Source organism: Molossus molossus, unplaced genomic scaffold (genome assembly GCF_014108415.1).
Source record: "Molossus molossus isolate mMolMol1 unplaced genomic scaffold, mMolMol1.p scaffold_m16_p_14, whole genome shotgun sequence".
NCBI lineage: Eukaryota > Metazoa > Chordata > Mammalia > Chiroptera > Molossidae > Molossus > Molossus molossus.
Window position 1 is genome coordinate 45,201,931 of NW_023425349.1, and position 26,533 is coordinate 45,228,463.

The 26,533-nt window shown below is 39.0% G+C and overlaps 1 protein-coding gene across 1 annotated transcript in view; it reads left to right on the plus strand.

The window, feature by feature from the left end:
• The first annotated feature begins 3,921 nt into the window (after positions 1-3,921).
• Positions 3,922-26,533, plus strand: part of PRUNE2 (prune homolog 2 with BCH domain) — a 199,388-nt gene continuing 176,776 nt past the window's right edge. The window contains exons 1-3 of the mRNA XM_036261429.1: positions 3,922-3,998; positions 22,460-22,612; positions 25,062-25,156. Coding sequence (XP_036117322.1) covers positions 22,480-22,612; positions 25,062-25,156 — 228 coding nt within the window. The 5' untranslated portion in view covers positions 3,922-3,998; positions 22,460-22,479. The remainder of the gene's footprint in view (positions 3,999-22,459; positions 22,613-25,061; positions 25,157-26,533) is intronic.

Consider the following 26,533-nt stretch of genomic DNA (forward strand, 5'->3'; position numbering starts at 1 on the left):
CTACTTTTCACTTTGGTAGGTAAGCTCCATTCTACAGATGGGGAAAACTGAGACTCAGAAAAGAAAATAGCTTTTTCAAAGCCACACAGCAGAGGCTGGCCTTAAAACCTAGTCCTCCTGCTTCTCTCCCTCCTCCTCCTTATTCTTTTAATATTTTTTTCTTTATTGATTTTAGAGAGAGAGGAAGGGAGAGGGAGAGAGGCAGAAACATCAATGAGAGAGAACATCGATTGGCCGCCTCCTGTGTGCCCCTCACTGGGGATCGGGCCCACAACCTGGGCATGTGCCTTGACCGAGAATTGAACCAGTGACCTCTTGGTGCAGGGGTCATTACTCAACCAGTGAGCCACACTGGCTGGGCGCACCTAGTTTTTCTGACTCTAACCTCAGAATAGGTCCTGCCAGAATGGGCTAAGGCTGCATGTTCTTGACCCGAGTTTCAGTATTAGGAATTAGATATAACTCTACCAATTAATAGGAAAAATAACTTGCCATAGATAATTACTGATGATAATGATACAAATTGTGACTCAGTATTAGCCTGACAGGTTGGAGAAAAACTGTTGTTGGAGTGGCTTTGTGCTCCACATACGGTAGCAGAGGGCGATTCATTTATCCACTCAACAAATACGCATTAAATGTCTGCTCTGTGCCAGACTGCTTCATGCACTGGCAAACATAACTGAACAAAACAGACAAAATGCTCTGCCATCTCAGTGCTAGGAAAGAGAGATGGATGATAAGCTTGTTAAAACTGCGTAATAAACACTATGCTTGTGACAGAGCTGGTGATCATATGATCTTTAGGCAAAAATTCAATGTCATCAAACCCCACGTTCTCTCAGTGATATTTCAGGTTTATTGCAATAAGCTCATAATATTTTTAAAACTCCTATAGAAAAATCTGTTTGTTATTGTGAACCTGAAATTCTCTAACTCCTACCTATCTCCTGTTCCCCCCATTACCACAATTTTAAAAACAGGTTTTTAAATATAAGATATTAAAAATAATATAAGAAACAAACAGAAAGCACAATAATTAGTCCATGGGCCAACATCTGGATCATAAGTGAGTTTTCATTAACCCATTATTTATTTTTATTTAAAAAAATTAATAGTAATAAACATCGCAGATAACACCTCAAAATCCAGATCTTCAACTTTTTTTGAGTAATTGAAAGAGTTAACTATCCTGAGCCTGAATTTTGTGCACGTAGACAATCTGCTGCCGCTGAGTGACAGGCATCCCAGGAGCTGAGACATGCGTGCCTTCCTGTGTGGCCACAGTCCTGCCTGCCCTACTTCAGTCATTCTGATTTTCTGCTCATTCCACAAGGAGATGTGAATTTATTTCCCCTGAAGAGAAGAATGCATACATATTTTAAAAAATTTGTGGAGGGGTTGAAATGAAACCAAATATTTCAAATAAGGCATGAAAACTTTCATGTAGAGTAACAAGAGGTTAAGAAATATCAGGGGCTTCTTACCCATGGATAAAGCTCTGCTAATGGGGTTCAGGTAAAGTTGGTTATGAATATCAAATGGTTTGATGAAGCCAAAGGACTTCTGTTCCCTTTATTGGTGAAAGTCAGCTTGAGAACATACAGTTGTATTCTTTCCTCCAGCTGTTGTCAGACTGTTAACTCTTTTCTTGGTAGGTCAGTCCACCTGGGGTTCTCTGTTTGCCAGTGCTGAACATACCAAGGACTGAATTCAACGACTTCACCGAGACAAGGTTTATTTTGGAAGAGCTCAATATCTCTGATTCATTCCACATATTCCGAGATGAAATCAATCTGCATCAGCTAAATGATGAAGGAAAGCTATCCATAACACTTGTTGGCAGCAGTGCACTGGCGAGGTGAGCCTCCGGAGGTCTGGTCTTTTCAGGAAGGCTCTTCTGGGCAAGAACCTTGTTCACCATGCTTGTGGTTTAGGGAAATGTATTAAAGGCAGAGGACATTCAGAGAAAAGGAAATGCTTTTTTCTTCTCTCATAACAAAACCTGGGCTATGCCAATTCTCTGTTTTTACTTTTGCATTTTAAATATGACATCTTTGGAAAGTTCTTGTAAAATTGACCAAAATTATCATTTTAAACCACTTCAAACACTTTGTTATAGCAATGCATCTGTCCTGTGTATTGATGCTGAAAATGGGTCATAAAAATAGAAATTAAACACTGAATAAAACTGAAAGGTTCTTAAGGAAGAAATCTCAGCAGTGGAATGGAAATTTATGTCACTGAGCCATGAAAGTCCTTTGATCACTGGTTCATCACTCATAGCATTTTATACTATAAGAGCAGGGTGGATGTTTTTTTTTTGAAGTTCATGTGGTTTGAACTCCACATTTTATGGACAAAAACCCTGCCATCTAGTATTGCAAGGAACTTACCCAAGGTGCCACATGCAGTTAGTAGAGGAGTTTGGATTAGAACTTGGGTCTTCTGCCTCCTTCAATAAGTACTTAAGAATTGTCAACAAGCACAAGAATCTAAAGGTACATAAAGAGTAATAAGACACATTCTCTGCCTTCAAGGACCTTACCACTCAACACAGAGATTGCCCTTTGAGGAGCTCTCTAGTGCTACTGAATGAAGAGTCACAGTTGAATATCTCAGTGTAGTTTTAGATGTTAGTGTTTTTGCCAACGTGCTAATCGTTGATGATATCACAGGCTTTATTAAATTTTTGTGTTACCCTTTAAGACCAACAAATACAAATAAGTATTTAAAAAAAGACGGTTGGCCCTGGCCGTTTTTGCACAGTGGTTAGAGCGTCGGCCTGCCGTCCAGAGAGACCCGGGTTCGGTTCCCACTAACGGCATGTACCTCGGTTGCAGTTTGTCCCCGGCCCTGGCTGGGTCGTGCGGTTAGCAGCCACTCGATTGTCTCTTTCACGTCGGTGTTTCTCTCTCTCCCTCCCACTCTATCTGAACAAAAGATGGAAACAATGTCCTCGGGTGAAGATAAAAAATCAAACAAACAACAACAACAAAATAATAAAAAAGAAAGACAGTTGGAGAAACCAAAGGAGTGCACTATGAAACATGTATCAGTTGAAATCTCAGGAAGAGTTTTGTTACCAATTAAAATGGAAAATTGTTGCTTATTTTGAGGCTGAAGTTGTGAACGTTGGTTTTGAGACTGTTTATGAACTAGAACACTTTTCAAAAACATACTGAGAACTTTATGTCCTTCATTGCTACTCTTTTCTTTTGGGCGTTCAGAAAGAATAAAGTTAGTTTTATTCACATTTTTCTTCCTGCCTTTGATAAAAGTCAACATTATCTCACAGAAAAAAAAAAGATGCTTGTGGAAGTAAATAAGCCAATAGTATTGTTTCCCCAGCACCATGACTGTGCAAGCTTCCGAAGCAGAGTGTCAGAGTCTAAATACAAGCTGGTCTACTTGCAAGCTTTCTGACCTTTGACAAATTTCTTAACCTCTTCCTGCCTCTGTCTCCCCATTTGTAAAATGGGAATTTTAAAAGAACCATTTCATAGGGTCATTTTATAGTGTCAAATGCGACAATACTTCAAAAGTATTTATAATAGTTTCTGACCCAGAGTGGAAGCTCAATTACTATTATTATCATTGCTTTCCTGGAGCAAAACAAGATAGAAGTGGTCAGTTGTGAAGGCACTCTGAGAAGCCTGGGGGACATAGTTAACATGGAGTGTGAAAATACATAGAATAAGGTTCTTCTGAATCATACGCACTCACTTATATTTTTGGCTATTGAGAGGAAGTCATTTGTGTGGGAGAAGAGATTAAATAATTTCAGAAAGTAAGAAAACATGCCATATCTCTTTCTCTTCCTCTCCTCCATTTGCTTGACAGTGAAGACAAAGCTTTAGAATCAGCTGTCGTCAAGGTCATTAGTCCGGTTGAGCGGAGTGATGCTGGGCTTGAGTCTTCCTCCTCCCTCGTGGTGAAAGAGATTCTCCAGGAGGCTCCCGAGCTCATCACCGAGCAGCTGGCTCATCTCCTCAGAGGTGAGATGACTGTTTCTATTAAATACTGGAAGGCTTAATGGAGTGTCTCTCAACTTGCTCATGCAGAAAGAGTGCGATCCATTCTTGGGTTAACAATCCCTTTAAAGACCACGGGAAGCTTCATCAGAGAGGCAGGGAGTAAAGAGTTTGTTAAAGAGTAGCATTATATTGAATATTAAAAATGTGCATTTAAAAATAGGCATGAAGGATCTTTGCTGTTTCAAGACAAGAATATTAACTGGAACTCCCGCACCTCTGTTGGGGAGCTGGAATAGCTCCTCTGGCCCTTTAACAGCTTCCAGAGGTGATTCTTGCCCCACAGTGTGAATATGGGCCAGAATTCCACATTCCCACATTGAACTGTCTCCTGATACTGATGCATGCTTGGTTTCTATAATACTGTTTGGATGGCAAAACTGCACCTTTCGTTTTGGCGATGTTGTGCCTGATGGACTTTTATAGTCGAATGGTCACCTCCTTCTCCTCCGTGTGTAATGTATTCCATCCTCACTCAGCCTGCATTAGGCACTCTGGGCTGGAATCGTCAGTTATTCCCGAGTCTCCATTTCACCTCCATCAATGGAACCCACTACTTCCAAAAAGTGATTTCCAAGTTGGAAATTGTGAGTTGATTTTGTTGCCACAAAATTACCACAAAAGTTCTGTATTGCCTCACTTAGGGCAGTTTGGGGTTTTGTGTTAAGCTTTTTGTCTTTCTACACTCCATTGTGAGCATGATAGATTTTTCTCAGAAGTACTTAACACAAGAAAGTGACAACCAGTGATGAATAGGCTGAAAGGATTAAAAAAGGAAGAAGACCAAGAGAATGTTGACTCAACTCTTTATATGTATGTATATATTTTTATTGATTTTTTTTAGAGAGAGGGTAAGAGAAAGAGATAGAAACATCAATGAGAGAGATACATTGATCGGCTGCCTCCTGCACGCCCCCTGCTGGGGATGGAGCCTGCAACCTGGGTACATGCCCTGACTGGGAGTCCAACCAGGACTTCTCAGCCCATGGAACAATGCTCAATCCACTGTCCCACACTGGCTGGGCATATTTTTATTATTTTACAAGACTCAATTTTTATTATTAGATTCAAGAGACAAAGAGTAACATTTTAATAAATATAATCAGAACAAACAACACAGGGAAAAAGGAAACAAAAACTGTACACATCTTTCATTGCAAGTATAAACAAACCTAAATAAAAAGTTAGAGTGTAACAGCTAGTTCCCCATATTAAAAGCTTAAACACAGTTTTGCACAAATACCGTATGTACCAATATTTAAGTTTTGTACCAAATATTTGTGCAACTATGTACCAATATTTATACTATGTAAAAATATTAAGTTTTTTATGTGATAAATAAACTTGTTTCTTGCTTGTTAAAACATCTACTATAGATTCAGTTAATGACAATGCTACTTACAAAAAATAATTTTTTGTTTTAATAACATGCATAGTAGAGAAACCTGCTCACAGAGGCTTATTAGTGGGAATGGAAGAGGTATTTTAAAGCAATCTCAGCACATTCAGGATATTAATTTAATTTTTTCTGCAGGATTAAGCAAGTGAGGTTATATTTTCAAGAGTCATGTTAAGTCGACTCTGCTTTTAAAGCCTTTCCTTCACTTTCTCTGTCTTTGCCACAATTTGGAGGGAAGGAGTTTAAGAGTCATATTGTTCCTGTAAATGTTTTAGAACTAATGGCCCCAGTAAACCCATTTAAAATATTTTTCTGGCTAATGACATCTGTAAAATACTCTATGGGAAACTGTGCCCTCAACTAAACTAAGTAAGCACAATCATTTATCTCTGTGACAGAGCAGAAGGAAAATAAAGGTAATTGGGGATCTCAGCCAAGAGGAAGGTTGATTGACAGTGCAAATGTGGGATGCAGGCGAACACTAGAGAATATTTTGTTTGCAAACTAGGAAGGTTTGGCTTATTGTTCAAAAAATACATGTGTGATTTAGTAGGAAAGAATTGTAGTCAATGAACAGTTCATCTTCATGATTTTCTCTATAAATAGTAAAATTGTCAAACTGAATACATCAGTACAAAAATGATTTTGTTGTTGATGCTGATGGTGACATTGAGATGTAGGGAATTAGAAGGAAGGTAGACCCTTTTGTTAGGTACCTTGGTGTTAACAAAGCTACCAAGAACCAAAACTATGGTAAAGGACTTTGGTTTTCTTATCATCAGAGATTATTTTCATGGGGTTGGGCTTGAAGTGGGATTAGGAAGTAGCCAGAATAGCGACATCACTTCCTTGTCACTTGAAAATTGGAATGTGAGAGGATGAAGTGCTGCTACCTGTGAAGACTGCCACTACTGATACAACACGAGAGCCAGAGTCTCTGGAGCCTGGGAGGGGGAAGACATTGGGGGCTCATGTAAGTGGAAAGCAGGCTGTGGAGGCATGCCTAGGTGGGCATGTGTGCATACGTGTGCTACATATGTGAAGGGGAGATGAAACGTCACTGAACTAAAGGATGGTGATCCAAAGAGTTTGTCTTTAAAGAGGTAACTGAATTCTTCATAAGGGCAATGGGCAATTTTTAAAAGCTCCTGAATTTTAAGTAAATAAAAGAGTCAAGTCAAATTTTGCATTATTCACTAAACTCACACTTAGATTTTATACTTTTCCAATCGTGTGCTAATACCAAACCTAAAGGAAAGTGTTTCATTTTGTGCCTATAAAAAAATTTTAGCAATTTTTATTTTCATAACATAAAATGTTCTCTTTCTAAAAGATTTCTTGATAAATAGCTATGATGTTATTTTGCATTTTGGGGTGCTCAAAATAATCATTAATTTGACACACATTTCTAGAACATGTCTTTATTCATTCTTCTAGGTCTTGAGGGAATGCAAAATTTCTATGCACACCCTTGCCATAAAGAATTTTGAAAAATGTCTACTTCCAGATGTTGTGAGACTAGGTATTAATGGCTGACTTGGAAGAGTCTTTAAAAGCTTCATAATTAGAACTCTATAGAGATTATATTATTATAAACTTTGTACCAAAAAAAGTACTACACACTAAATACTTAGTCAATTTGGTTGTTCTTTGCCTTTCATTCTCATGGTCATATCTAAGAGCGCATCATGCTGAGACACACTGGTGTGCTATAAATGGATTAAAAGTGGGCCAAGATATTGATCCCCTCTTGGAGAGCACCCTAAGTATGCCTCTTAAGCTGAAAAATATGTAATTTTCAATGCATTTCTTTAAAATTTTTTTCTTTTCTTTATTGATTTTAGAGGGAGAGGGAGAGACATAGAAACATCAATGAGAGCCCTGGTCAGTTTGGCTCAGTGGAAGAGCGTCAGCTTGTTGTCCAGAGAGACCCGGGTTTGGTTCCTGCTAAGGGCATGTACCTTGGTTGCAGTTTGTCCCCGGCCCTGGTTGGGTCATGTGGGTGGCAACCACTTGATGTGTCCCTTTCACGTCGATGTTTCTCTCTCTCTCTCTTCCTCCCTCCCACTCTATCTGAACAAAAAATAGTGGGGAAAAAAAAAGTCTTCAGGGGACGATAAAAAAAAAACAAAACAAAACATTGATGAGAGAAAGTATCCATCGGCTGCCTCCTGCATGCCCCCCATGGAGATCAGGCCTATGGTTGTGGGCATGTGTCCTGACCAGGAATTGAACATGTGACCTCTTGATGCACAGGTTGATGCTCAACTACTGAACCACACTGGCTGTGTTCAATGCATTTCTTAATTTCCAGAAAGTTGGGGCTACACTACCTTAGTTGTGCTTGTTAGCTCTTCTCTGCCCAACTTTTAAGAATTGCAGTTACCCTGGAACTTTGTCTTGGGCATTTTTGCTCTATACACCGACTCATTTAGTTCTGAGACTTTAAATACAGTAGCTAGACTATGACTCCCAGTATCTCCAACTGTAACCTCTGTTAGAATTCCAGGTTTATATCCAGTGCCCAGGTGACATTGTCACATGGGTGTCTAAGTAGCAACACCACCTTTATCATGGCTTTAATGGAACTCTTTAGTTCCCTGTACCTGCAAACCTGCCTTTATCTCAGTTTTCCCATTCCAGTAAAAGGCATTGCCAACCACTCCATTACTCAGGTTACAATCTAGTCTTGCTGATTATACATCTAGAACATAACCATGATCACTACCAGTGATCCAATCCAAGTCACCATGCTCTGTCTACTTGGCTCATGCAATAGCCTCCTGGCAGTTGCCTTATTTCTTCCATGAAATCTATTGCCTATGAAGCAGCCAAAATGACCTTTGAAAAATATCAACCAGGTCCTGCTAACACCCTACTTAAAATGCATCACACTTAAAATCCAAGTGCTCTACCCTTCCAAGCTGCAACACAATCTTCCCCCTCCTACTCTAACATCATCTCATGCTATTTCCCATTTTTCCACTGTGTGTTCCAAGGATAGGAGAATTTCAGTCTTTCAAACATGCCCAACTCTTTCCACTTTTGAGGAGTTACATCAGTTGTCCTCTCCTCTGGAATGCATGTTTCTATCTACTTATCTTTCTTTCTGTCTGTCACTAGTCTCCTCGTCCCTCTTGACCCCGCACTCTAGAATGTAAGCTTCATGAGAAAAGCGACCTTACGTGTTCTGTTCACTGCTCCACTGTCGTATCTCTGGTACTTGGAACAGTGCCTGCCACATAGCGGACCCTCGGTAAATACTGCCATTAAATGAATTTTGGAAGATTGTTTATATACTTTGTTTTTTATGGCTAAATTGATTTAGTTAGTGCTATGATATTTTAATTTCCATTGCATTTCAGTCTCTCTCTCCAACATTCTTAGTGTCCAGACTTTGAACATTGTTCATTCTAATAATCTTTTTTTTTTTAGTGTTTAGAAATCCTACTAGAAATTGTCTTGTTATTTTACAAAAAAAACTTTTAAAACTTATCTTTATTGTGGAATGTATTACAGATGTCCCCCCCTTCCCCTATTGACTTCCTCCCTCCTTGCTCCTGCCCCTGTACTGCCTTCCCCACATTGTCTGTGTCCGTTGGTTATGCATATATGCATATAAGTTCTTTGGTTTATCTCTTCCTGCCCGCTGCCCCTTCCCTCCCAGTTCCTAGTCTAACAATCAATTTGCACTTCTTAATCCCTTTACCTTTTTTGCCCATTCCCTCAACCCTCTTCCCATCTGGCAACCAAAAAAAGTTCTCTGTATCTATGAATCTGTTTCTATTCTGCTTGTTCATTTTGTTTGTAGATTGAATTGTTGATAGATATGTATTTATTGCCATTGTATCGTTTATACTTTTTATCTTCTTTTTTGTTTTAATCCTCACCTGAGGACATTTTTCCATATTTTGTTCAGATAGAGTGAGAGGGAGAAAGAGAGAGAAACATCGACGTGAAAGGGGCACATCGAGTGGTTGCCACCAGCACAACCCAAACAGGGCTGGGGACAAACTGCAACGGAGGTACATGCCCTTAGCGGGAACCGAACCTGGGTCTCTCTGGATGCAGACTGATGCTCTAACCGCTGAGCCAAAACGGCCAGGGCCATTTTATCTTCTTTTTCTTCAAGAAGATCCTTCAACATTTCATATAATATTGGTTTGGTGGTGATGAGGAACTTCTTTAGCTTTGTCTTGTCTGAGAAACTCTATATGTCCATTGATTCTAAATGATAGCTTTATAGGATAGAGTAATCTTGGTTGTAGGTTCTTGCTTCTCATCACTTTGAATATTTCTTGCCACTCCCTTCTGGCCTGCAAAGTTTCTTTTGAGAAATCAGCTGACAGTCTTATGGGAACTCCCTTGTAGGTAACTAACTGCTTTTCTCTTGCTACTTTTAAGATTCTCTCCTGTCTTTAACCTTTTGCATTTTGATTATAATGTATCTTGGTGTGGGCCTCTTTTGGTTCATCTTGTTTGGGACTCTCTGTGCTCCCTGTACTTGCATGTCTGTTTCCTTCACCAAGTTAGGGAAATGTTCTGTCATTATTTTGTCAAATAGGTTTTCAATTTCTTGCTTTCTCTCTTCTCCTTCTGGCACCCCCATGCTGCAAATGTTGGTATGCTTAAAGTTTTCCCAGAGGCTCCTAACACTATTCTCATTTTATTTTTTATTTTTGCTGTTCTGATTGGGTGTGTTTTGCTTCCTGATATTCCATATCAATGGTTTGCTTCTCAGCTTCACCCACTCTACTATTGATTTTCTGTAAATTATTTTTTATTTGTTAGTGCACCCTCCATTTTTGACTGTGCATCTTTCATTTCTTACTGGTTCTTTTTTATGCTCTTGAGGTCCTCACTAAGTTCATTGAGCATCCTTATAACCAGTGTTTTGAACTCTGCACTGTTAGATCGCTTATCTCCATTTCATCTCCTTCTTTTCCTAGAGTTTATTCTGTCCTTCATTTGGGACATGTTTCTTTGTCTCCTCTTTTTGTCTGCCTCCCTGTGTTTGTTTCTGTGTATCAGGTAGAATTTCTATGTCTCCTAGACTTCATAGGGTGGCCTATTGTAGTAGGTGTCCTGTAGAGTCCAGTGACACAGCCTCCCTGATCACCCAGCTGTGCCCCAAGGTGCACCCCTCGTGGAAACTGTACATCCTTCTGTTGTAATTGAGTCTTGATTGCTGTTGGCATGTCAGTGGGAGGGATTAAGTCAGGCGGATCAGCTGCAAGGACTGGCTGGACCCACTGACCACTGACCTCTGACTACCTTGGAGGATCAGCTGTGCAGGGGCCCACCACACAGAGCAAGACTTCAGCAGGGCTCTGGTACCCATTGAATCCACTCCTTGAGTGTGTCACTTGAGAAGGTGGTTGGGTGGTGGTGCTTCACTGTGGTCTGAAGCTGTCCACTGGGTGTGCTGGCTCTGGGGCAAGGTCAACCACTGCCTGCGTTCTACCCGGGTCACCAGGCATAAGCTACAAAGCGATCTGCCAATGGCTGCTTCTTGTGCTGGGGTTGGAGGTTCCCAGGCAAAGCCAAGTTGTGAACCAAGGCTGGCTGCTTCTAGTACCAGGCCTGGGGCCACTTAGTGAGAGGTATGGGGCTTGCTGAGACCAGACACTGCTTATTTGAAAGGATTTTGGAAAATCTGAAGCAGGATCCAAGACATGCCAATCCTATGGTAAAGCCACTGGAAACAGCTTGGTTGGGCTCAAAATTTGGGTGGGGCAGGGCCTCAGGGAATCACCAGGGTGGGGTCAACAGTGTGAGCGAGGTTGCTGGAGTCCCAGATATGGTGGTCGTTTGCCAGGGCTCCCCAAAGGAACAATGGCCTGTGCCAGCACTTCTGTCCAGGAGAAAGCCACCTCTTCAGCTCTCCACCCAGTGCCAAACAACTCAGTTCTTCCCTGTATGTCTCTGGCACCTTTCTAGCAGCCTCCCCTGTGCTGGAGCCTGGAGGGAGCGGTCTGAGGAAGTCTGTGCATGGGCCCTTTAAGAGGAACTGCCAGCAGCCTCCGCCTCCCTCAGCCTCAATTACTGCTGGTTTTTACAGCCAGAAGTTATGGGGTCTTCTCTTCCTAGCACTGGAACCCTGAGCTGGGGTGAGATGGGGACCCCTCACTCCTCAGGGAGCACCTTCACAGCTGAGGTGTCCTGGTTTTTACCTGGTTTTATACACGTGTGTGTGTGTGTGTGTGTGACCAGCCTGTCCGTGTCTCCGCCCCTCCTACCAGTCTCGGTGTGGCTTCTTTAATTTCATAGTTGTAGGACTCCCATTCAGCTTGATCAGGCAGTTCTGAATGATGGTTTTTCCGTAGTTTAGTTGTAATTTTGATGTGGTTGTGGGCGGAGGCAAGTACTGCATTTACCACCCTTGTATGTACCCCATAATACTACAGAGTGGTTTTGCCTATTTTTATATTATGTAACAAGAATCATTGAATACACTCTCATTGTTATTAGATCTCTACATTTATATGAACTGTAGTATCTATTTGCATAGGTCACTTATCTATCATCTCTATATTTATTTATTTTATTATTTATATCCTTCTTCCATTAAATATTTGAAGTGGCTTATGCAAATATAATAATAAAACAAATGAAATGTCACAGTCAGGAAATAAAACCATGTGGAGAAAGGAATAAGATCAAGATGTAATTTAAATATTGAAGGAATAAAAATAGTGTTCAGTTGGAAAATTGGATATGAATTTCTTGGAATCGATGAAAAAATAGAAATTTAATTAATTGCAATATTTACATTATTATTAAAACACACAGACCAGAACCTCATTAATAAAAAATCTAAGTCTCAAGCACTTTTTCATTGCATCAGTCTTCTTAAATGTCATAGATATCCTTCAACATAATAATAGGGTTTATATAGGAACTGGTGTCTGATAATTTCCACTTTTCAGTCAGTCTGTGAGGGAATTGTTTCAATCAACTTCACCTTTATAAGGTCACAAATGACTAACTTTTTCACCTTTAGTAACCTTAGTTTCTGTTCCAAATTTCTTTTGTAGACATGCTGATGTTTATCTCTAAATATAGGAAGTAAATATTTAAATTCAGTCATATTGGAATTTTTTTAGTCTTATGCTTACTGCTGTAGCTATATAACAAATTGTATTGCATTCAGATATTGAGACAGGATCTGATTAATAGTGATGTGTTTAAAAGATCATTTATAGCCTGGCTGGTTTGGCTCAGTGGTTAGAGCATTGGCCTGTGGTCTGGAGAGACCCGGGTTCGGTTCCCCGTAAAGGCATGTACCTCGGTTGCAGTTTGTCTCTGGTCCTGGTTGGTTGTGCAGGTGGCAGCCACTGGATGTGTCCCTTTCACGTCGATGTTTCTCTCTCTCTCTCTCTCTTTTCCTCTCTCTCCCTCCCACTCTATCTGAACAACAACAACAAAAAAATGGAAAAAAATGTCCTCAGGTGAGGATTAAAAAAAGATCATTTATATACCAAGTGGAAGTAGGTATCATGTTGGCAGTGTAGAAATAAGTGCTATGTTTCTCTGATAATCTCCCGTCATTATATCCTCTGGGCCCTGGCAGGACACATATGGATAAATGTCAACAGGTGTCTCAGTAATGGCCAGGTGTGTTCAGACTTTATAGGGTATTAAATGAAGTTGATGTAATTTGCATTTTCATAAATTAATATTTCTTACATTAGCTAGGTCTTGCTGTTGTCTTTTAATAGACATAACCACAAATTTAGAAATTTCAGGATACAGATCATTAGCATAACTGTCATCCAGAAAGGCACAGATTTATTTATGTAGGTTGTTTTTTAACTATCTGTGCAAGAAATTATTTGTCTATGAGAATTGCTCATTCAAATGAGATCATAAATGACCCTGATTTTTGGAAATGTCTATTCACTTTTTCATCTCCTCCCCATCTCTGTTTTTGCTGTTATGGTTTTCTTTCTTTCTTTTTTTTTTCTTTCTCCTTCCTTTCTTTGTCATCCCTTTCTCTTCTTACTCTTCTCCCTCCTACTGTCTGCTTCTAAGATCTGTTATCATGTTCAGACAAGCTGCAGCCTGAACTATCTAAAAGTCAAATTATACCGTCATGGTGACCTAACATTGGTATTTGGTTATGTCTGGGGTTTGTGCCAACAGCAAACAATTACTGTAGACCTGCCAGACTCCTCAACCTATATTCTTTTATTTCCCCAGCGATGTGTACTAGAGGACTGTTGCCATATTTAAGGAACATTAAATTGCTGAATCATCGGATTGGGGATTTGTGTATGAGCGTGTGTGTGTGTGTGTGTGTGTGTGTGTTTCTAGGAACCCACTGGCAATGGTGGGATTTCAGCCACTGATTACCAGGCATGTTTCCATCAAAACAACATTTTGCTCAAAAGGCCTTTCACATGTCTGTGTATAAGGCCTTGACAGAGCCACAATACGAACGGTGAAACAAATAACAGCAATTGTCCTTAGCTCAGGAAGTGGAAAAACTATGCCCTAGGTTTTTAGGAAACAATTTCTTTCCGTTTTATTGGCAGCTCCATTTGAACTTTAATAAAGAATAGTTTCTTGCTATTTTAGTAGCCTGGACTAACAGCTTCAAAAAGATCCTTTTAAGGAGGTCAAATAGGAAAGGAACAGGGCCAGCTTTTTTTTTTCTCCCTCTCTCTTGCCCAAAGAGTGAATCATCCCTCTCCTGAAATGGTTACAAAGTCCAAAGGGAATTACATCGCTTGTTTGGCTTAGGATGAGGAAAGACCTGCATTGGGGGTAGGGGAAAGACATTTTTTTTTTCCTGCAAGATATAAAACCAAAACAATCCCTCAACCTCAGAGGGTTAGTTAATTCTTCTGCCATACAAATACAAATGAATTCAGACATTTTAACTGTATAAAAATGTTAGGTACTTGAATGATATGCTTCTTTTTCATCCCTTTCAGGCAAAAATGTGAGCTAAGTTGTATTTTCTATCTTTTTTCCTCCTTTCTTCTTCTTTCCCTCCATTATTCATTCCTGAATGTTTTTGTTTCATTATGAAAAAATCAGTCCCCGGTGAAACAAGGAGAAAGGTTTAAATTTTTTATTTTCTGCTAAGAATTTATCCTACAAAATATGCCTTTACTGTGGTGAATGTGTCCCCAAACAACGTCTGACTTCATTAGTTCATGTTTAATATTAATGTATTGCAATTGCTTTTGGCAAGTGGTCCTTCCCTTCTTCTTTTCAACAAAGAATATTGTGGTTGCCTTTTTTTTTTTTCTAATGGAATGAAATGTTTGTTACTATTTTATAATAATTGCTTTCTTCGTTGCTTGTTGTTAATTCCTTCTGGCCTGGGACACTTATGGGTAGTGTAGGTGTGGATTTAAGTAGTTTCTGAGTTCTGCAGAATTTGCTGGAGGTTAAATCAACTTACTTCAAAAACAGGTTTGGTTTTGCAAAGAGGTGCCTTTGGCTACCGTATATTCTGATACTGATGTGCAGCAAAATATGTAGCTGAATGAGTCTCTGATGTGAAGAGAAAAAATTTCTATAAATGAGTCCCTTGAATAAGTTTGGGCCATGGCCTTTTGTAGGCAGTAGAAATAACTCAGAGTGTGGTGATCACCTTTTGGATGCTCAACATTTTTCCCCTTTTGTGTCAATACATCACCTACTTTCTAATTGTCAGGTCGCACTTTGTCGTAAGCCAGTCAGTCTCTTTTCATTGAATTATTCTGTGTGACTCTGTTTAGTGCGGTATCTGTTAGATTAACTTCTGAGTACTCCTTTCTATACTACGTATTTTAAAATTAGGATCCTCAAATGAAAGAAATTGGATTCTTGGTTTGACTGTAAGCCAGGCATTTTTAAAATTTTTTATTCTTAGGTATCTTATATTTTGACACTATTACGGTTTCTTTCAATTTTTAAATTTGATTTTCTAGTTAGTTTATAGAAATATAGAATTTGTATTTGTAAACTTATATCCTACTATCTTACTAAACTGAATTACTATTTTAAGCTCATTTGTAGATTCTTGGAGTATTTTATGGACACAAACATATCATCTATGAGCAAAGATGTTTTTATTTCTTATTTTCCCTTTACTTATATACCTTTTACTTCTTCGCTTGCCTTACTGCTCTGGCTGGACTCACAGCGCAGTGCTGAACGGAAATGGTCATAGCAGGTCTCTTGTCTCTCTCCCGTATTTGAGGTGGAAGGCTTTTCATACGTCACTATTAAATATCAGGTTTGCTTTCTGTATTTAGTTTTTATAATGCCCATCATCAAAATGAAGACGCTGTCTTCTATTTCTATTTGGCTGAGATTTTATATACTGATTAAACCTGGGTTTTTATCAAGTAGTTTAATTATTGACATCTATTGAGGTGATCATGATTTTTCTCTCTCTTTTATTCTATTAATAGAATGAATTATATACATTCATTTTTTAATGTTAATTTGTCTTTGAATTTCTAGGAAATTCCTACCTGGTGGCTATATAATATCCAATTACATATTGCTAATTTGATTTGGGACTTGTTAAAAAATTTGCTTTGAATTAGTGTTTATGAGAGGTTGACTTCTAATTCTTCTTTCTTATAATGTTCCTGTTGGGTATTGGTGTCAAGATTATGGTGGATTCAGGAAATAAGTTGGGAAGTGTTCTTTTTATTTTTTGGAGGAACTTGTATAAAATTAGTATTTTTTTCTTAAATGTTTAGGACTATGAATATTAACCTATGGATTCAGCTTTAAATAAAAATTGAACAGTGCAGATTTTTAACTTCTTTCTTTCAGTTTTGGCAAGTTAGGTTTTTCCAGAAGTGTTTACTTCCTCTAAATTTTAAAATCTATTAAAATAAAGTTGTACATATCTTTTGATATCAGCAGAACCTGTAGTATGTCACTGCTTTATTACTAATATTGATAAATTATGTTTTCTTTTCATCTTCTCTTTTTTTCTTGACAGTTTCCAAAACTCTTTATGTTAGTCATTTCATGCAGTCAACTTTTGGTTTTATTAACTTTGTTCATGTGTGTTTGTTTCCTATGCCTTTAAGTTTTACTCTTATCTTTATTATATCCTTCCTTCTACATATTTTAGTTGACTTTTTCTAGGTTTTTTTTTTAACATTGTATGCTTTTAAGGATATAAAATTTCCTCAGAGCACAGCTATAGTTGCATTCCACAAGTTTAAACGTCATATTTTCTTTATCACTCAATTAAAATATATTCTAATTTACATTGTGATTTCTTCTTTTTCCATGAGTTATTTGGAAGTGCATTGTTTAATTTTCAAACATTTGGGAATTTTCCAGTTTTTGTTTGATTATGATTTTCAAACTACTTGTGTGGTGGTCACAGAATATAACTGATTGCAATATTTTGAAATTTGTTAAGATTTGATGTATGCCTCAACAGATGGTTGGTCTGATGGTAAATGTTTCACCTGCACTGGAAACAAAGTCTAGTCTGCCATTGTTGACAGCAATGTTCAATATTGTGAAGTAAGTCAAGTTTGGTGCTCATGTTGCTCAAATAGTCTACATCTTTACAGACTTCTTTACTGGTTCTTAGAGTTGGTGAGAGAGATGTGTTAAAATTCCCCACTATGACTATGTATTTATGTTTCTTCCTCCAGTTTTGTCAGTTTTTGCTTTACATATTTAGAAGCCATGTTACTAGTGAATGTAAATTTAGGATTAATATATTTCTCTGATGGTTGACCTTTTAATAATAAAGTAATATTTGTCTTGATCTCAAGTAATTCTTCTTGTCTTATAGTCTACTTGTCTGATATTAATGTATTATATTGTTATATCTCTTATACCCTTTTACTTTCCATTTTTAAATATTATACTTAAGGTGTGTTTTGTAAACAGTATATTGTAGTCTCTAAAATTAAGTTTGATAATTTTTGTCTTTAAATTGAAATACGTTGTCCTTTTTATTTTGGTGAAAAATAATAACATTAAAATTACCATCTTAATCATTTTTTAAAAATCTTAACCATTTTAGCCCTGGCCGGTTCGGCTCAGCAGGTGGAGCGTTGGCCTGCAGACCAGAGAGTCCTGGGTTCAGTTCCCACTAGGGGCACATACCAAAAAACAAAAAAAAAATCTTAACCATTTTAATTATACAGTTCAATAGTGTAAAGTATAGTCACAATGATGGGCAACAGATCTCTAAACCTTTTTCAGTTTGCAACACTGAAACTCTATACCCACCAAATACTAATTGTCTCTTTGTATTTAATGTAACTGTTCTAATATTTGGGTTTAAATTTATTATTTTGCTACTTGTCTCACATTATCCCCTTTTCCTTTCATTTCTTTATATGAAATAAGTATTTTGTTATCACATTTCCCTCCATCAGTTTGTTAGTTATGAATTTTTTTAGTAGTTATAATAAAACTTATACAATTAAAATCTCATTTAAATTTATATTTTAACCACTTCCCTGACAATCAAAGAACTTTAGAACAATTTATCTCTACTTTGTCATCTCTGCAGTTTTTACCATTAAAATGTTTTTTATTTGTACATATATTTTATTTTTTTTGGTACGTGCCCCTAATTGGAAGCGAATCTGAGACTCTCTGGTGCGCAGGCCGACGCTCCAAACGCTGAGCCAACCGGCCAGGGCTGTACATATATTTCAAACTCCATAGATATATCATTGTTTTATACACTGAATATATGGATTTATTTTTTCCCACGTATTTACACTCTCCAATGTCTTTCTTTCCCTTCTGTACTTCTTTGTTGCCATCTGTAATAATTTTCCTCTGCCTTTACTGTTTTTTTTTTTTCTTAGGGTGGATCTTCTTGTGACAAATACTTCCAGTTCATTTTTCTGAAAATGTCTTTACTTTGCTTTTTAAAAATGTTTTCACTTAGTATAGAATTCTAGATCAGTAATTACTTTATATCAGCACACTGATTATATAATTCCATTGTCTTCTGACTTTTATAACTTTAGATGAGGTCAGCTCTTAGTTTTATTGTAGTTACCTTGACAAGAATGTCTTTTTTCCTCTGATTGATGTAAATTGTTTTTTCTTTGTAATTTTTTCAGTTTTATTGTCATGTGCCTAGAGGTGTTTTTCTTTGCATTTATACTGATTTGGGTTCATATTTCATCTTAAATATTAGAGTAATATTTTCATTAATTTTGAAAAATGATTGGCCAGCCCTGGCCGATTTTGCTCATTGGTTAGAGCATCCACCCTCAGACCAAAGGCTCATGGGTTCGATTCCGGTCAAGGGCACCTATCTCGTTTGTGGTTTGATCCCTGGTCCTGGTTGGGGTTGTGCAGGAGGCAACCAGTTGGTGTGTTCTTTCACATTAATGTTTCTCTCTCTCTCTCTCCCTCTCTCTCTCTCTCTCTTTCTCTCTCTCTCTCTCTCTCTCCTTCCCACTCTATCTGAAAATTAATGGAAAAGTGTCCTTGGGTAAGGATTAAAAAAAAAAAGAAGAAAGAAAAATGATTGGCCATGTTTTGCCTTTTCAAATGTTATTTAAGTCTCAGTTTCTCGTTCCTCTCCAGGGGGAACAACTATTACAGATATGTTTGACCTTTTCTTTATGTTCCCTGTGTCTCATGCTCTTCTCGATGTTTTTTTTTGTTGTTGTTGTTGTTTTTTTTTTACCTCACCGAGGACATTTTTCCATTTTTTGTTCAGGTAGAGTGCGAGGGAGAGAGAGGAACAGAGAGAGAGAGAGAGAAGCATCAATGTGAAAGGGACACATCGAGTGGCTGCCACCCGCACAACCGACCAGGGCCGGGGACAAACTGCAACCGAGGTACGTGCCCTTAGCGGGAACCGAACCCGGGTCTCTCAGGACAGCAGGCCGACGCTCTAACTGCTGAGCCAAACCGGCCAGGGCTCTTCTTGATGTTTTTAATCTCATTTTCTCCCCACTCTTCAGTATGGCTATTTTCTTCTCAGGTATTTTTCAGTCACTAACCTTTTCCTCAGTGTGTTTCATCTGTTCTTAAATACATTTTTTGAGTTAATAAATTGTTATTAAATTAACACTTTTAAATTTTCTTTTGAATATTTTATTTATAGAATCTAATTCTCTATTGTAATTCTCCAGCAATTTTTTAAAAAAATCCTATAGTTCTCTTTACACTCTTTTCCTAATGAATTTTTTTCCTCTGGAGTTTCCAGTTATTTAGTCATATTTTTTTATGCCTGGTAATTTTCTACTGATTTCTGAATATCATATATAGAAATTATAGAGATGATGAGGCTATATATGATGAAATTCTTTTGCTCTAGACAGAATTTACTTTCCCACCCTAAAGGCAATTAGGAGAGTCAAATAAACTTCGTCTGTTCTGAGTTTGAGCTGATTTGAATCAGGATTTCAATCTTCATAAAGACTGCCCTATTTTTATTTTTTTAAGATTAAAAAAATTGCAAACCTGGGGAGGGGGTGGGGGGGGAAGGGGAGGTTGTCAATGGGGGAAAAATGAGAAACATCTGTAATAAAAATAAATTAATAAATAAGAAATTTTTAAAATTATTTATATATATTTATACATCAAAAAAAGATTTAAAAAACTGATTTTAGAGAGAGGAGGGAAAGAGAGAGAAAGAGAAAGAGAGAGAGAGAGAGAGAGAGAGAGAGACATCAAACTCAAAACTGGGTATGTGCCCTGACCAGGAATTGAACCCACCATTTTTTGGTGTACGGTACAACACTCCAACTAACTGAGCCACATGCCCAGGGCAAGACTACTCTATTTTTGCCTTACCCCTCTCCTATGGCAGAGATCAGCACAATGTTTCTGCATAGGGTGAGATAGTAGATATTTTAGGCTTTGCAGGCCTATGTTTTCTCTTTAAACTACTTAATCCTGTCACTGAAGCACAAAAGTATCTATAAACAATATGTAAATTAATGGGTGTGGTTATAGTCCAATAAAACTTTATTTGTAAAAATGGACAGTGGGTCAAATTTGCCCTGTAAATTATAATTTTCCAATATTTATTCAAGGATTTAACTCTCCAAGAGTCCCATCTCAAAATGTGAGATATTTAACCAAGACTCTCTTTGGAGAGCCCAAAACTCCGATGTTTGTCTCTTTACCCCATGTGAAACTGTTAGGTCTGCCAACCTTCTCAGCTTATTGGCTACAACTTTTGAATTAGAAAATACTGTGAGGGGAAAAGCAACACCAAATGTTGGGTTCACCTCATGCACTTACCTTCTCTCCAGGATCTTAGATTCTAACATAGTCACCTGGTAACTGACAACTTCACAAAAATTTTTTGTACTTGATCTAGCTTTTCTCTTTGTTCTTGGTACAAGTAGCCTATCAGAGCCAAAAGCAGGTGAGGGTCTTTTTTGAATTTCAGATTCACCACTGCCTTAACAAAGGGTGGAAAAATCCCTCTCCTCTTCCTGGGGCCAAGGAACACTTTGCATCAAGGGAATGCTTTTAAGAAAATAAAGAATCTTTTGGGGAACTGCCTCGAAAGTCCTTCATGTAGAGAGATAACACTGCTGGAGGGGACGTTTTCCTTCCAGAATGGTGTTGCTGCAGTTGAAATGCAATAGGAAAAGCTATTTTCTCAGTGTGACGTAACAATGGCACAGCTGTGTGCCCACTATATCCTGGCTGGACATGGTGTAATACTCTAACTTAAGAAATAATGCAGAACAAGAGAAAAAATATTTTGGATTTTATGTCAGAAATTGTTAGAGCAAAAGGTACACTCAGAATCCAGTTGGCTACTCTCCACTAAACGATAATTTGTCTTGAATGTGTTCATCTTTCTGTATGCCGACTGCTCCTTCCTTAGTTCTCATCTAAAACAGCTTTCCGTTCTCCTGCTATGCCCTATCTGATGCATTCTCTATTTGGTAGCCAGAGTGATTCTTACAGAATGTAAGTTTGAGAATGTTACCTCTCCCTGCTTAAAGCTCATGAATCACCCCATTTCCCTTTGAATATAAAGACAAACTTTAGGATGGCGTTAAGGCCCTGTATGACCAGGCCCCTGTCAACCTCTCCAACCTACTTTTTCAACATTTTCCCCCTACAATCATACTATCTAGCTCTAATTAATTGCTTTCTATTCCTTGGACTGGCCAAACCCTCTCCCACCTCAGTGCCTTTGCATGTGATCTCCCTCACCTTGCCTTCACCTTAACACCCTAATTATCTTTCAAGTCTCGGCTTGAATTAACTCTGGGAAACCTTTGCTGACACCTAAATTCTGGCCTAGACTCAGAGTATTGTGTATTTCCCCAGTGATTTTCTTATTCTCTTTACATTGAAATTTTATGTGCCAATTTATCTGTAGCAATGTGACAGGTGGTAACTCTTCTCTTTCATAGTGAGATTATGCATAGAAATTCCAGGACTTGGAGAGAGGTTGGTCATTCATATTGGCAGATTACTTTGTCATTGAAACCTGTGATTTAGAACCAGCTTGCAAATCCTTATGATGAGATAATAGTAACTAACTGTAAAACTGTGTGTGGTACGTGGAAGATTGGGGGTGGACTCCAGGTGTCACCTTCTTGTCAGATTCCTTTGCTACTGACAGTGGGAGTATGCATTTAGTTGTTCAAAGGAGGAAGTTCATATGTGACATCAGTAATGGGATGAATGGGAACAATGTCTGTGGTCTCTTACAGGGAATATTGAAAATATTGCAGTTTATCATCAAGTTACATTCTGAAATCAGTTAAAACCAACGTTTATTATTTTTATGTGTTTGTGTGGGGTGGGGAGAAGCTATATATTTTCTTCCTTTATCCATAAACTCTGTGCCATAGAGTGTGCTATGGTCAGTTAAATTGTAGAGATTAATACCCGGAGAATAAAGGGGCAGGGCAGATGGTCTCAGGATTTTCTGTAAATTACCTCTTGAATGCTACACTGTGGAGCCCCCTGCTCCAGGCAAGAGACGGGAAGTGGAAGCATAGACTATGGGCCAGAAAACACTGCTTTTTCTGGCTGCCTTCCTGGCTTGGGTGGAATGTTTCAGGCTGTTTTTATTCATGCCTTTTAGGTAGCATCCTTTTCAAGTACATGACCATGGAATCCGAGAAGATCTCAGAGAAGCAGGAGGAAATTCTTTCTATCCTGGAAGAAAAATTTCCTAGCTTACCTCCAAGAGAGGACATTATCAACGTGCTCCAGGAGAGCCAGTTTGGTGCCCAGGGTGAGTGACCGCCCCAGCTCTGCCTCAGCTCCCCAGTACGGCTGGCCTGTGGTATGGAGTGCCGTCAGACCCAACGAGGTGGATTTGGTTGCGCCTTCACTGTGTTCCCTACTGTTCACACCTGTGGAAGATTCCAGGCACATGACGTTGGCTCACCTGGAAGCAGGCAGCCTGTGCTGCAGCCTCTCTGGGGCCGTCGTGTCTGGGTGTGTGGTTCTGTCACACATCTAGTGCGCATCCAGATGCATCATGACATGGACACTCTGTACTGAGACGGTTCTGTTTGAGAATATGGCAGGGGCAAGGTCAAGCACAATGGGGTATTGTAAATCAATTAATTTTAGGAAAAAAATAAAAGAGAAGACAGCTGAGTAGATAAAATTGTTCTCCAAGTCTAGGCTGTATCAAGACAGTGGATTTCCTGGATCTGTTGTTTTCTAACAATAATAATAAATAGCTACAATCGGTTGAGTGCCTAGCGTACACAAGGTTCTGATGGTATACATTTGCATGGATCTCACTGAGTCCTCTCGACATCCCTGTCAGTATGATTATCCTCAATTTCCAGGGGAGAACACTGAAGCACAGAGAGGCGTCCTTGCTTTTCCATCGTCACACACACAGCTGGCCAGGCCAGGATTTATACCTAGACAATCTCTCTTTAAAGGGTATAGCTTTCTCCCTTGGTGTGGAATCCCCCAGGGGCAAGGCCTGAGGCAAAGTAGTTCATTTGAGAGGTGACCCCAGGAAACACTGGTAGGTGATGGAGTGCTTTATCACTCAAGTTAGCTCCATGGGCAATCAGGCCCTCATCCAACCAGGGGACTCTGGGAAAGTATTAAATTACACCCCAGGGTTATCCCACCTGAGGACTGCAGTGATGTGTGGGAACTTATTCATCCGAACTCCAGGAGCTGATTGTTGAAGTTTCAGGAATTTTGTGAGTTGGTTGATCTTAGGTTGGCAGCATGAGATCATTCACTGTAGACATATTGACACCAGAGAAATTGACAAATTAGGTTTTGTTGCTTGTGTAACATTTGTCAGTATACTCAGTCCTAGAGGCTGTCAGGTCCCCCAGAGTAGCCTCCGGTGGCCAGGAAAGCCCTTCCCGAGAGGAGATGGAGGTGCTGGTGGTGAGTGTCTGGCTCGGACTCACCTCAAGGGCTAGTGTGGGCGGGGCACTGCGCGGCCACGCCTTCTGTTACAGGTGCGCTTGTGTGGATCTGCGCATGTGTACCTGCACGATGGTATGCATTTTGTCATTCATCTTTAAAACTAGGCCAAACTTTTAATGTCATAATATAGTCTATAAATCATTTCATACCATAGTATGATAAATTACAGCCTTTCAATCTTAGAGTCGAAGAAAAATATTTAGTACCTGTGTGTTTCCCCAGACTGCTGTGATTGAGCATGTTCTAAATTGGGAGGAGGCAAGTGATTGACTCTGGTGTCTTCATGCATCTGGGGAGGATGTATGTGCTTTGCTGGGCTTTCTCATGGGTCTCCTTCCCAAGAGGATAGGCTAATCAGGTACGGTAACCTAGGGCGAAGTTACTAAATGCCAGGCTAGACCCTTTCCAGTTTTTTGGACATAGACTTTATTGAAACACATTAGCTGACTAAAGCGTTGCAGTTCTGGATAATCTCACCACTCTGGATTATTCCTCCCATCATTTAAGTAATTCAGTAGCTCCTATACCAGAGCCTATTACAAGGGTGACCAGCTTAATTAGGACAGTTTTATGGGTCACTTTTATAAAGTTCATTTTAATACAATTATACTAGAAAAGATGGGAGGACTCATCTAAATGCAGGCGGAAAGCAAATGTTGGCCTTGTTAAGTATTATTGGGCCAGACTGCATGGAAATGACAGTTTTCATTTGCCTACCTCCCCCCACCTCTGCCCGTGTCTGCTCTGGGCCTCCAGAGGCTGAGCCTGAGTATTTAACCTTCTGGGCTTCCTGATGATTATTGTCTTCTGGTTGGGGTTGATCAATGGGGTCAGTAGCAACAGGCGGGGTGTGGGGGTTGAGGGTAGTGTTCTTTCCCTGCTCCTTCCTGATTGGTGGAGTCTGTGGCAGCCCCTGTCCTGCAGGTCCAGCTCTCTACTTCCTTCCCTTGTCCCTTTCCCAGCTGCCCGATGCTCAGCATCTTCATTCTCTCTCTTAGTCCCACCCACATCTTTTTAAGTACCCTGACACTAAAGACTCTTCTTTTGGATTATAAAAGGTGAATTCTTTTACCTGCTGGGATAATAATGCAAATTTTGTCACCAGTGTGATTTTTGCCTTAATGTATGTGTGTTTATTATGGATAAAAGCAATATTGGTGGGGAATATATTGAAATTGGCAGGGTAAATTCTTTAAATAATCATTCCTTGATATTACTAAAAAAAAAAAAGTTCCCCAAATATAGCATACTGTTTTCCCTCTCATCCACAGGTTTAAATATTGAACAGACAATGTTGCAGGATCTAAAGGAACTGTCAGATGGAGAAATAAAAGTGGCCATTAGTACCGTGAACATGACCCTGGAGGTAAGGGTGGGAATGCTTTTTCTGCAATGACCGATTTACACCGTTGCAGCCTGAGCTCCTGGGATATTGCACCCTCTGCCACACAAGTCAGTGTTAGTCCTTTGCTGTGAATGCTCCTTTGTGGTATGTTTGATTAGAAATGCAGGTTATTGTTTTGGGTAAAAACACTATGCTAAGTCGATGAAAAATGCCAAACCTAGATTCCCAAGAAGAGTGCTATTTGATTCATCCCAGTAAAATAATACCTAAAACACACTCATGTATGCATGTGTGTGAGTATAACCTGTTCGATAGCAATTATTTTATATGTGATTGGGTTCACGTCTGTTTTTTTTCTGTGCACCGCCCTGAATTGTTCAAGAATCTTTCTAAGAAAATAAGGTCCTTTGGCCTTCATAAGCTGATTGGATGCATATTATTTTGGTAATCAGTGGTGACAACTCAAGTTTTAATACAACCCTCCTTTCAATTGTTTCAGTGAATGACTCAGAGTGAATGCTACTCTAGTCTTTGTGTGTTTCCTTGGTAAATTATCCTTTGTCTACTTTGGGGTTTTCAACGACTTGCATGTTAATCTTAATTAACCCCACTAATGGGAATTATATTTTACAGAGGCATATCTGTGCTGTGCAGAACTGTGCGTATCTCTTTGCTGTTATATTGCCTTGGTCAAGCTGTCCACCTCTGCTTGAGGCACTGAACTCTCAAGTCACATTTCTGGAGATACAATTGCAGTATAGAAATTTGTCTTTCAATTTTTAGAATTGTATGTTCCTACACTTTTATTTTTTTTCTCATGGTGATGGTGACTACAACAATATGTATATTTCTGGGGAATAGCAGGCCATGCATCTGGGTGTCCACACCTCAGAAAACTCAAGAGCAAGCCAGGTGTTTCTTCTGTGATTTCTCTGTATAATTTATTCCCAGTTGATTGACATTGTAATTCAGCTCTTGGATCCATATGTGTACCAGGAGGCAGACTGTTGTCACTAAAGATAATCAGGCCTGGTGGTTATATGGTTTCTCATAGTTGGTGGAACACATTCTCATTGTATGTAGAAGCTCAACAGTTTCTATGGACTTTCAAATAGATAACTGTTTCAAGTAATTAGATGTTGATGTAACTCAATACAAGAAAGACATGCAATTTGGGGTGTAGTAACCAGATAATCACCTTCAATTAGAAATCTGTTTTGTGTCTAAAAGTCCAAGGAAATTGTGGATCTTGCAAGGGTCAGTAGCTCTGAGAATCATTTCTCCTAGTTCAAGCCTTAGGGTTTTCTTTCTCTTTCCTCCCTCCCCTGCCTCCCTTCATTTAATGGCATCTTATTAGGTTTTAAATGCCTTGTTTGGAATTTCATTCTAAATTAACAC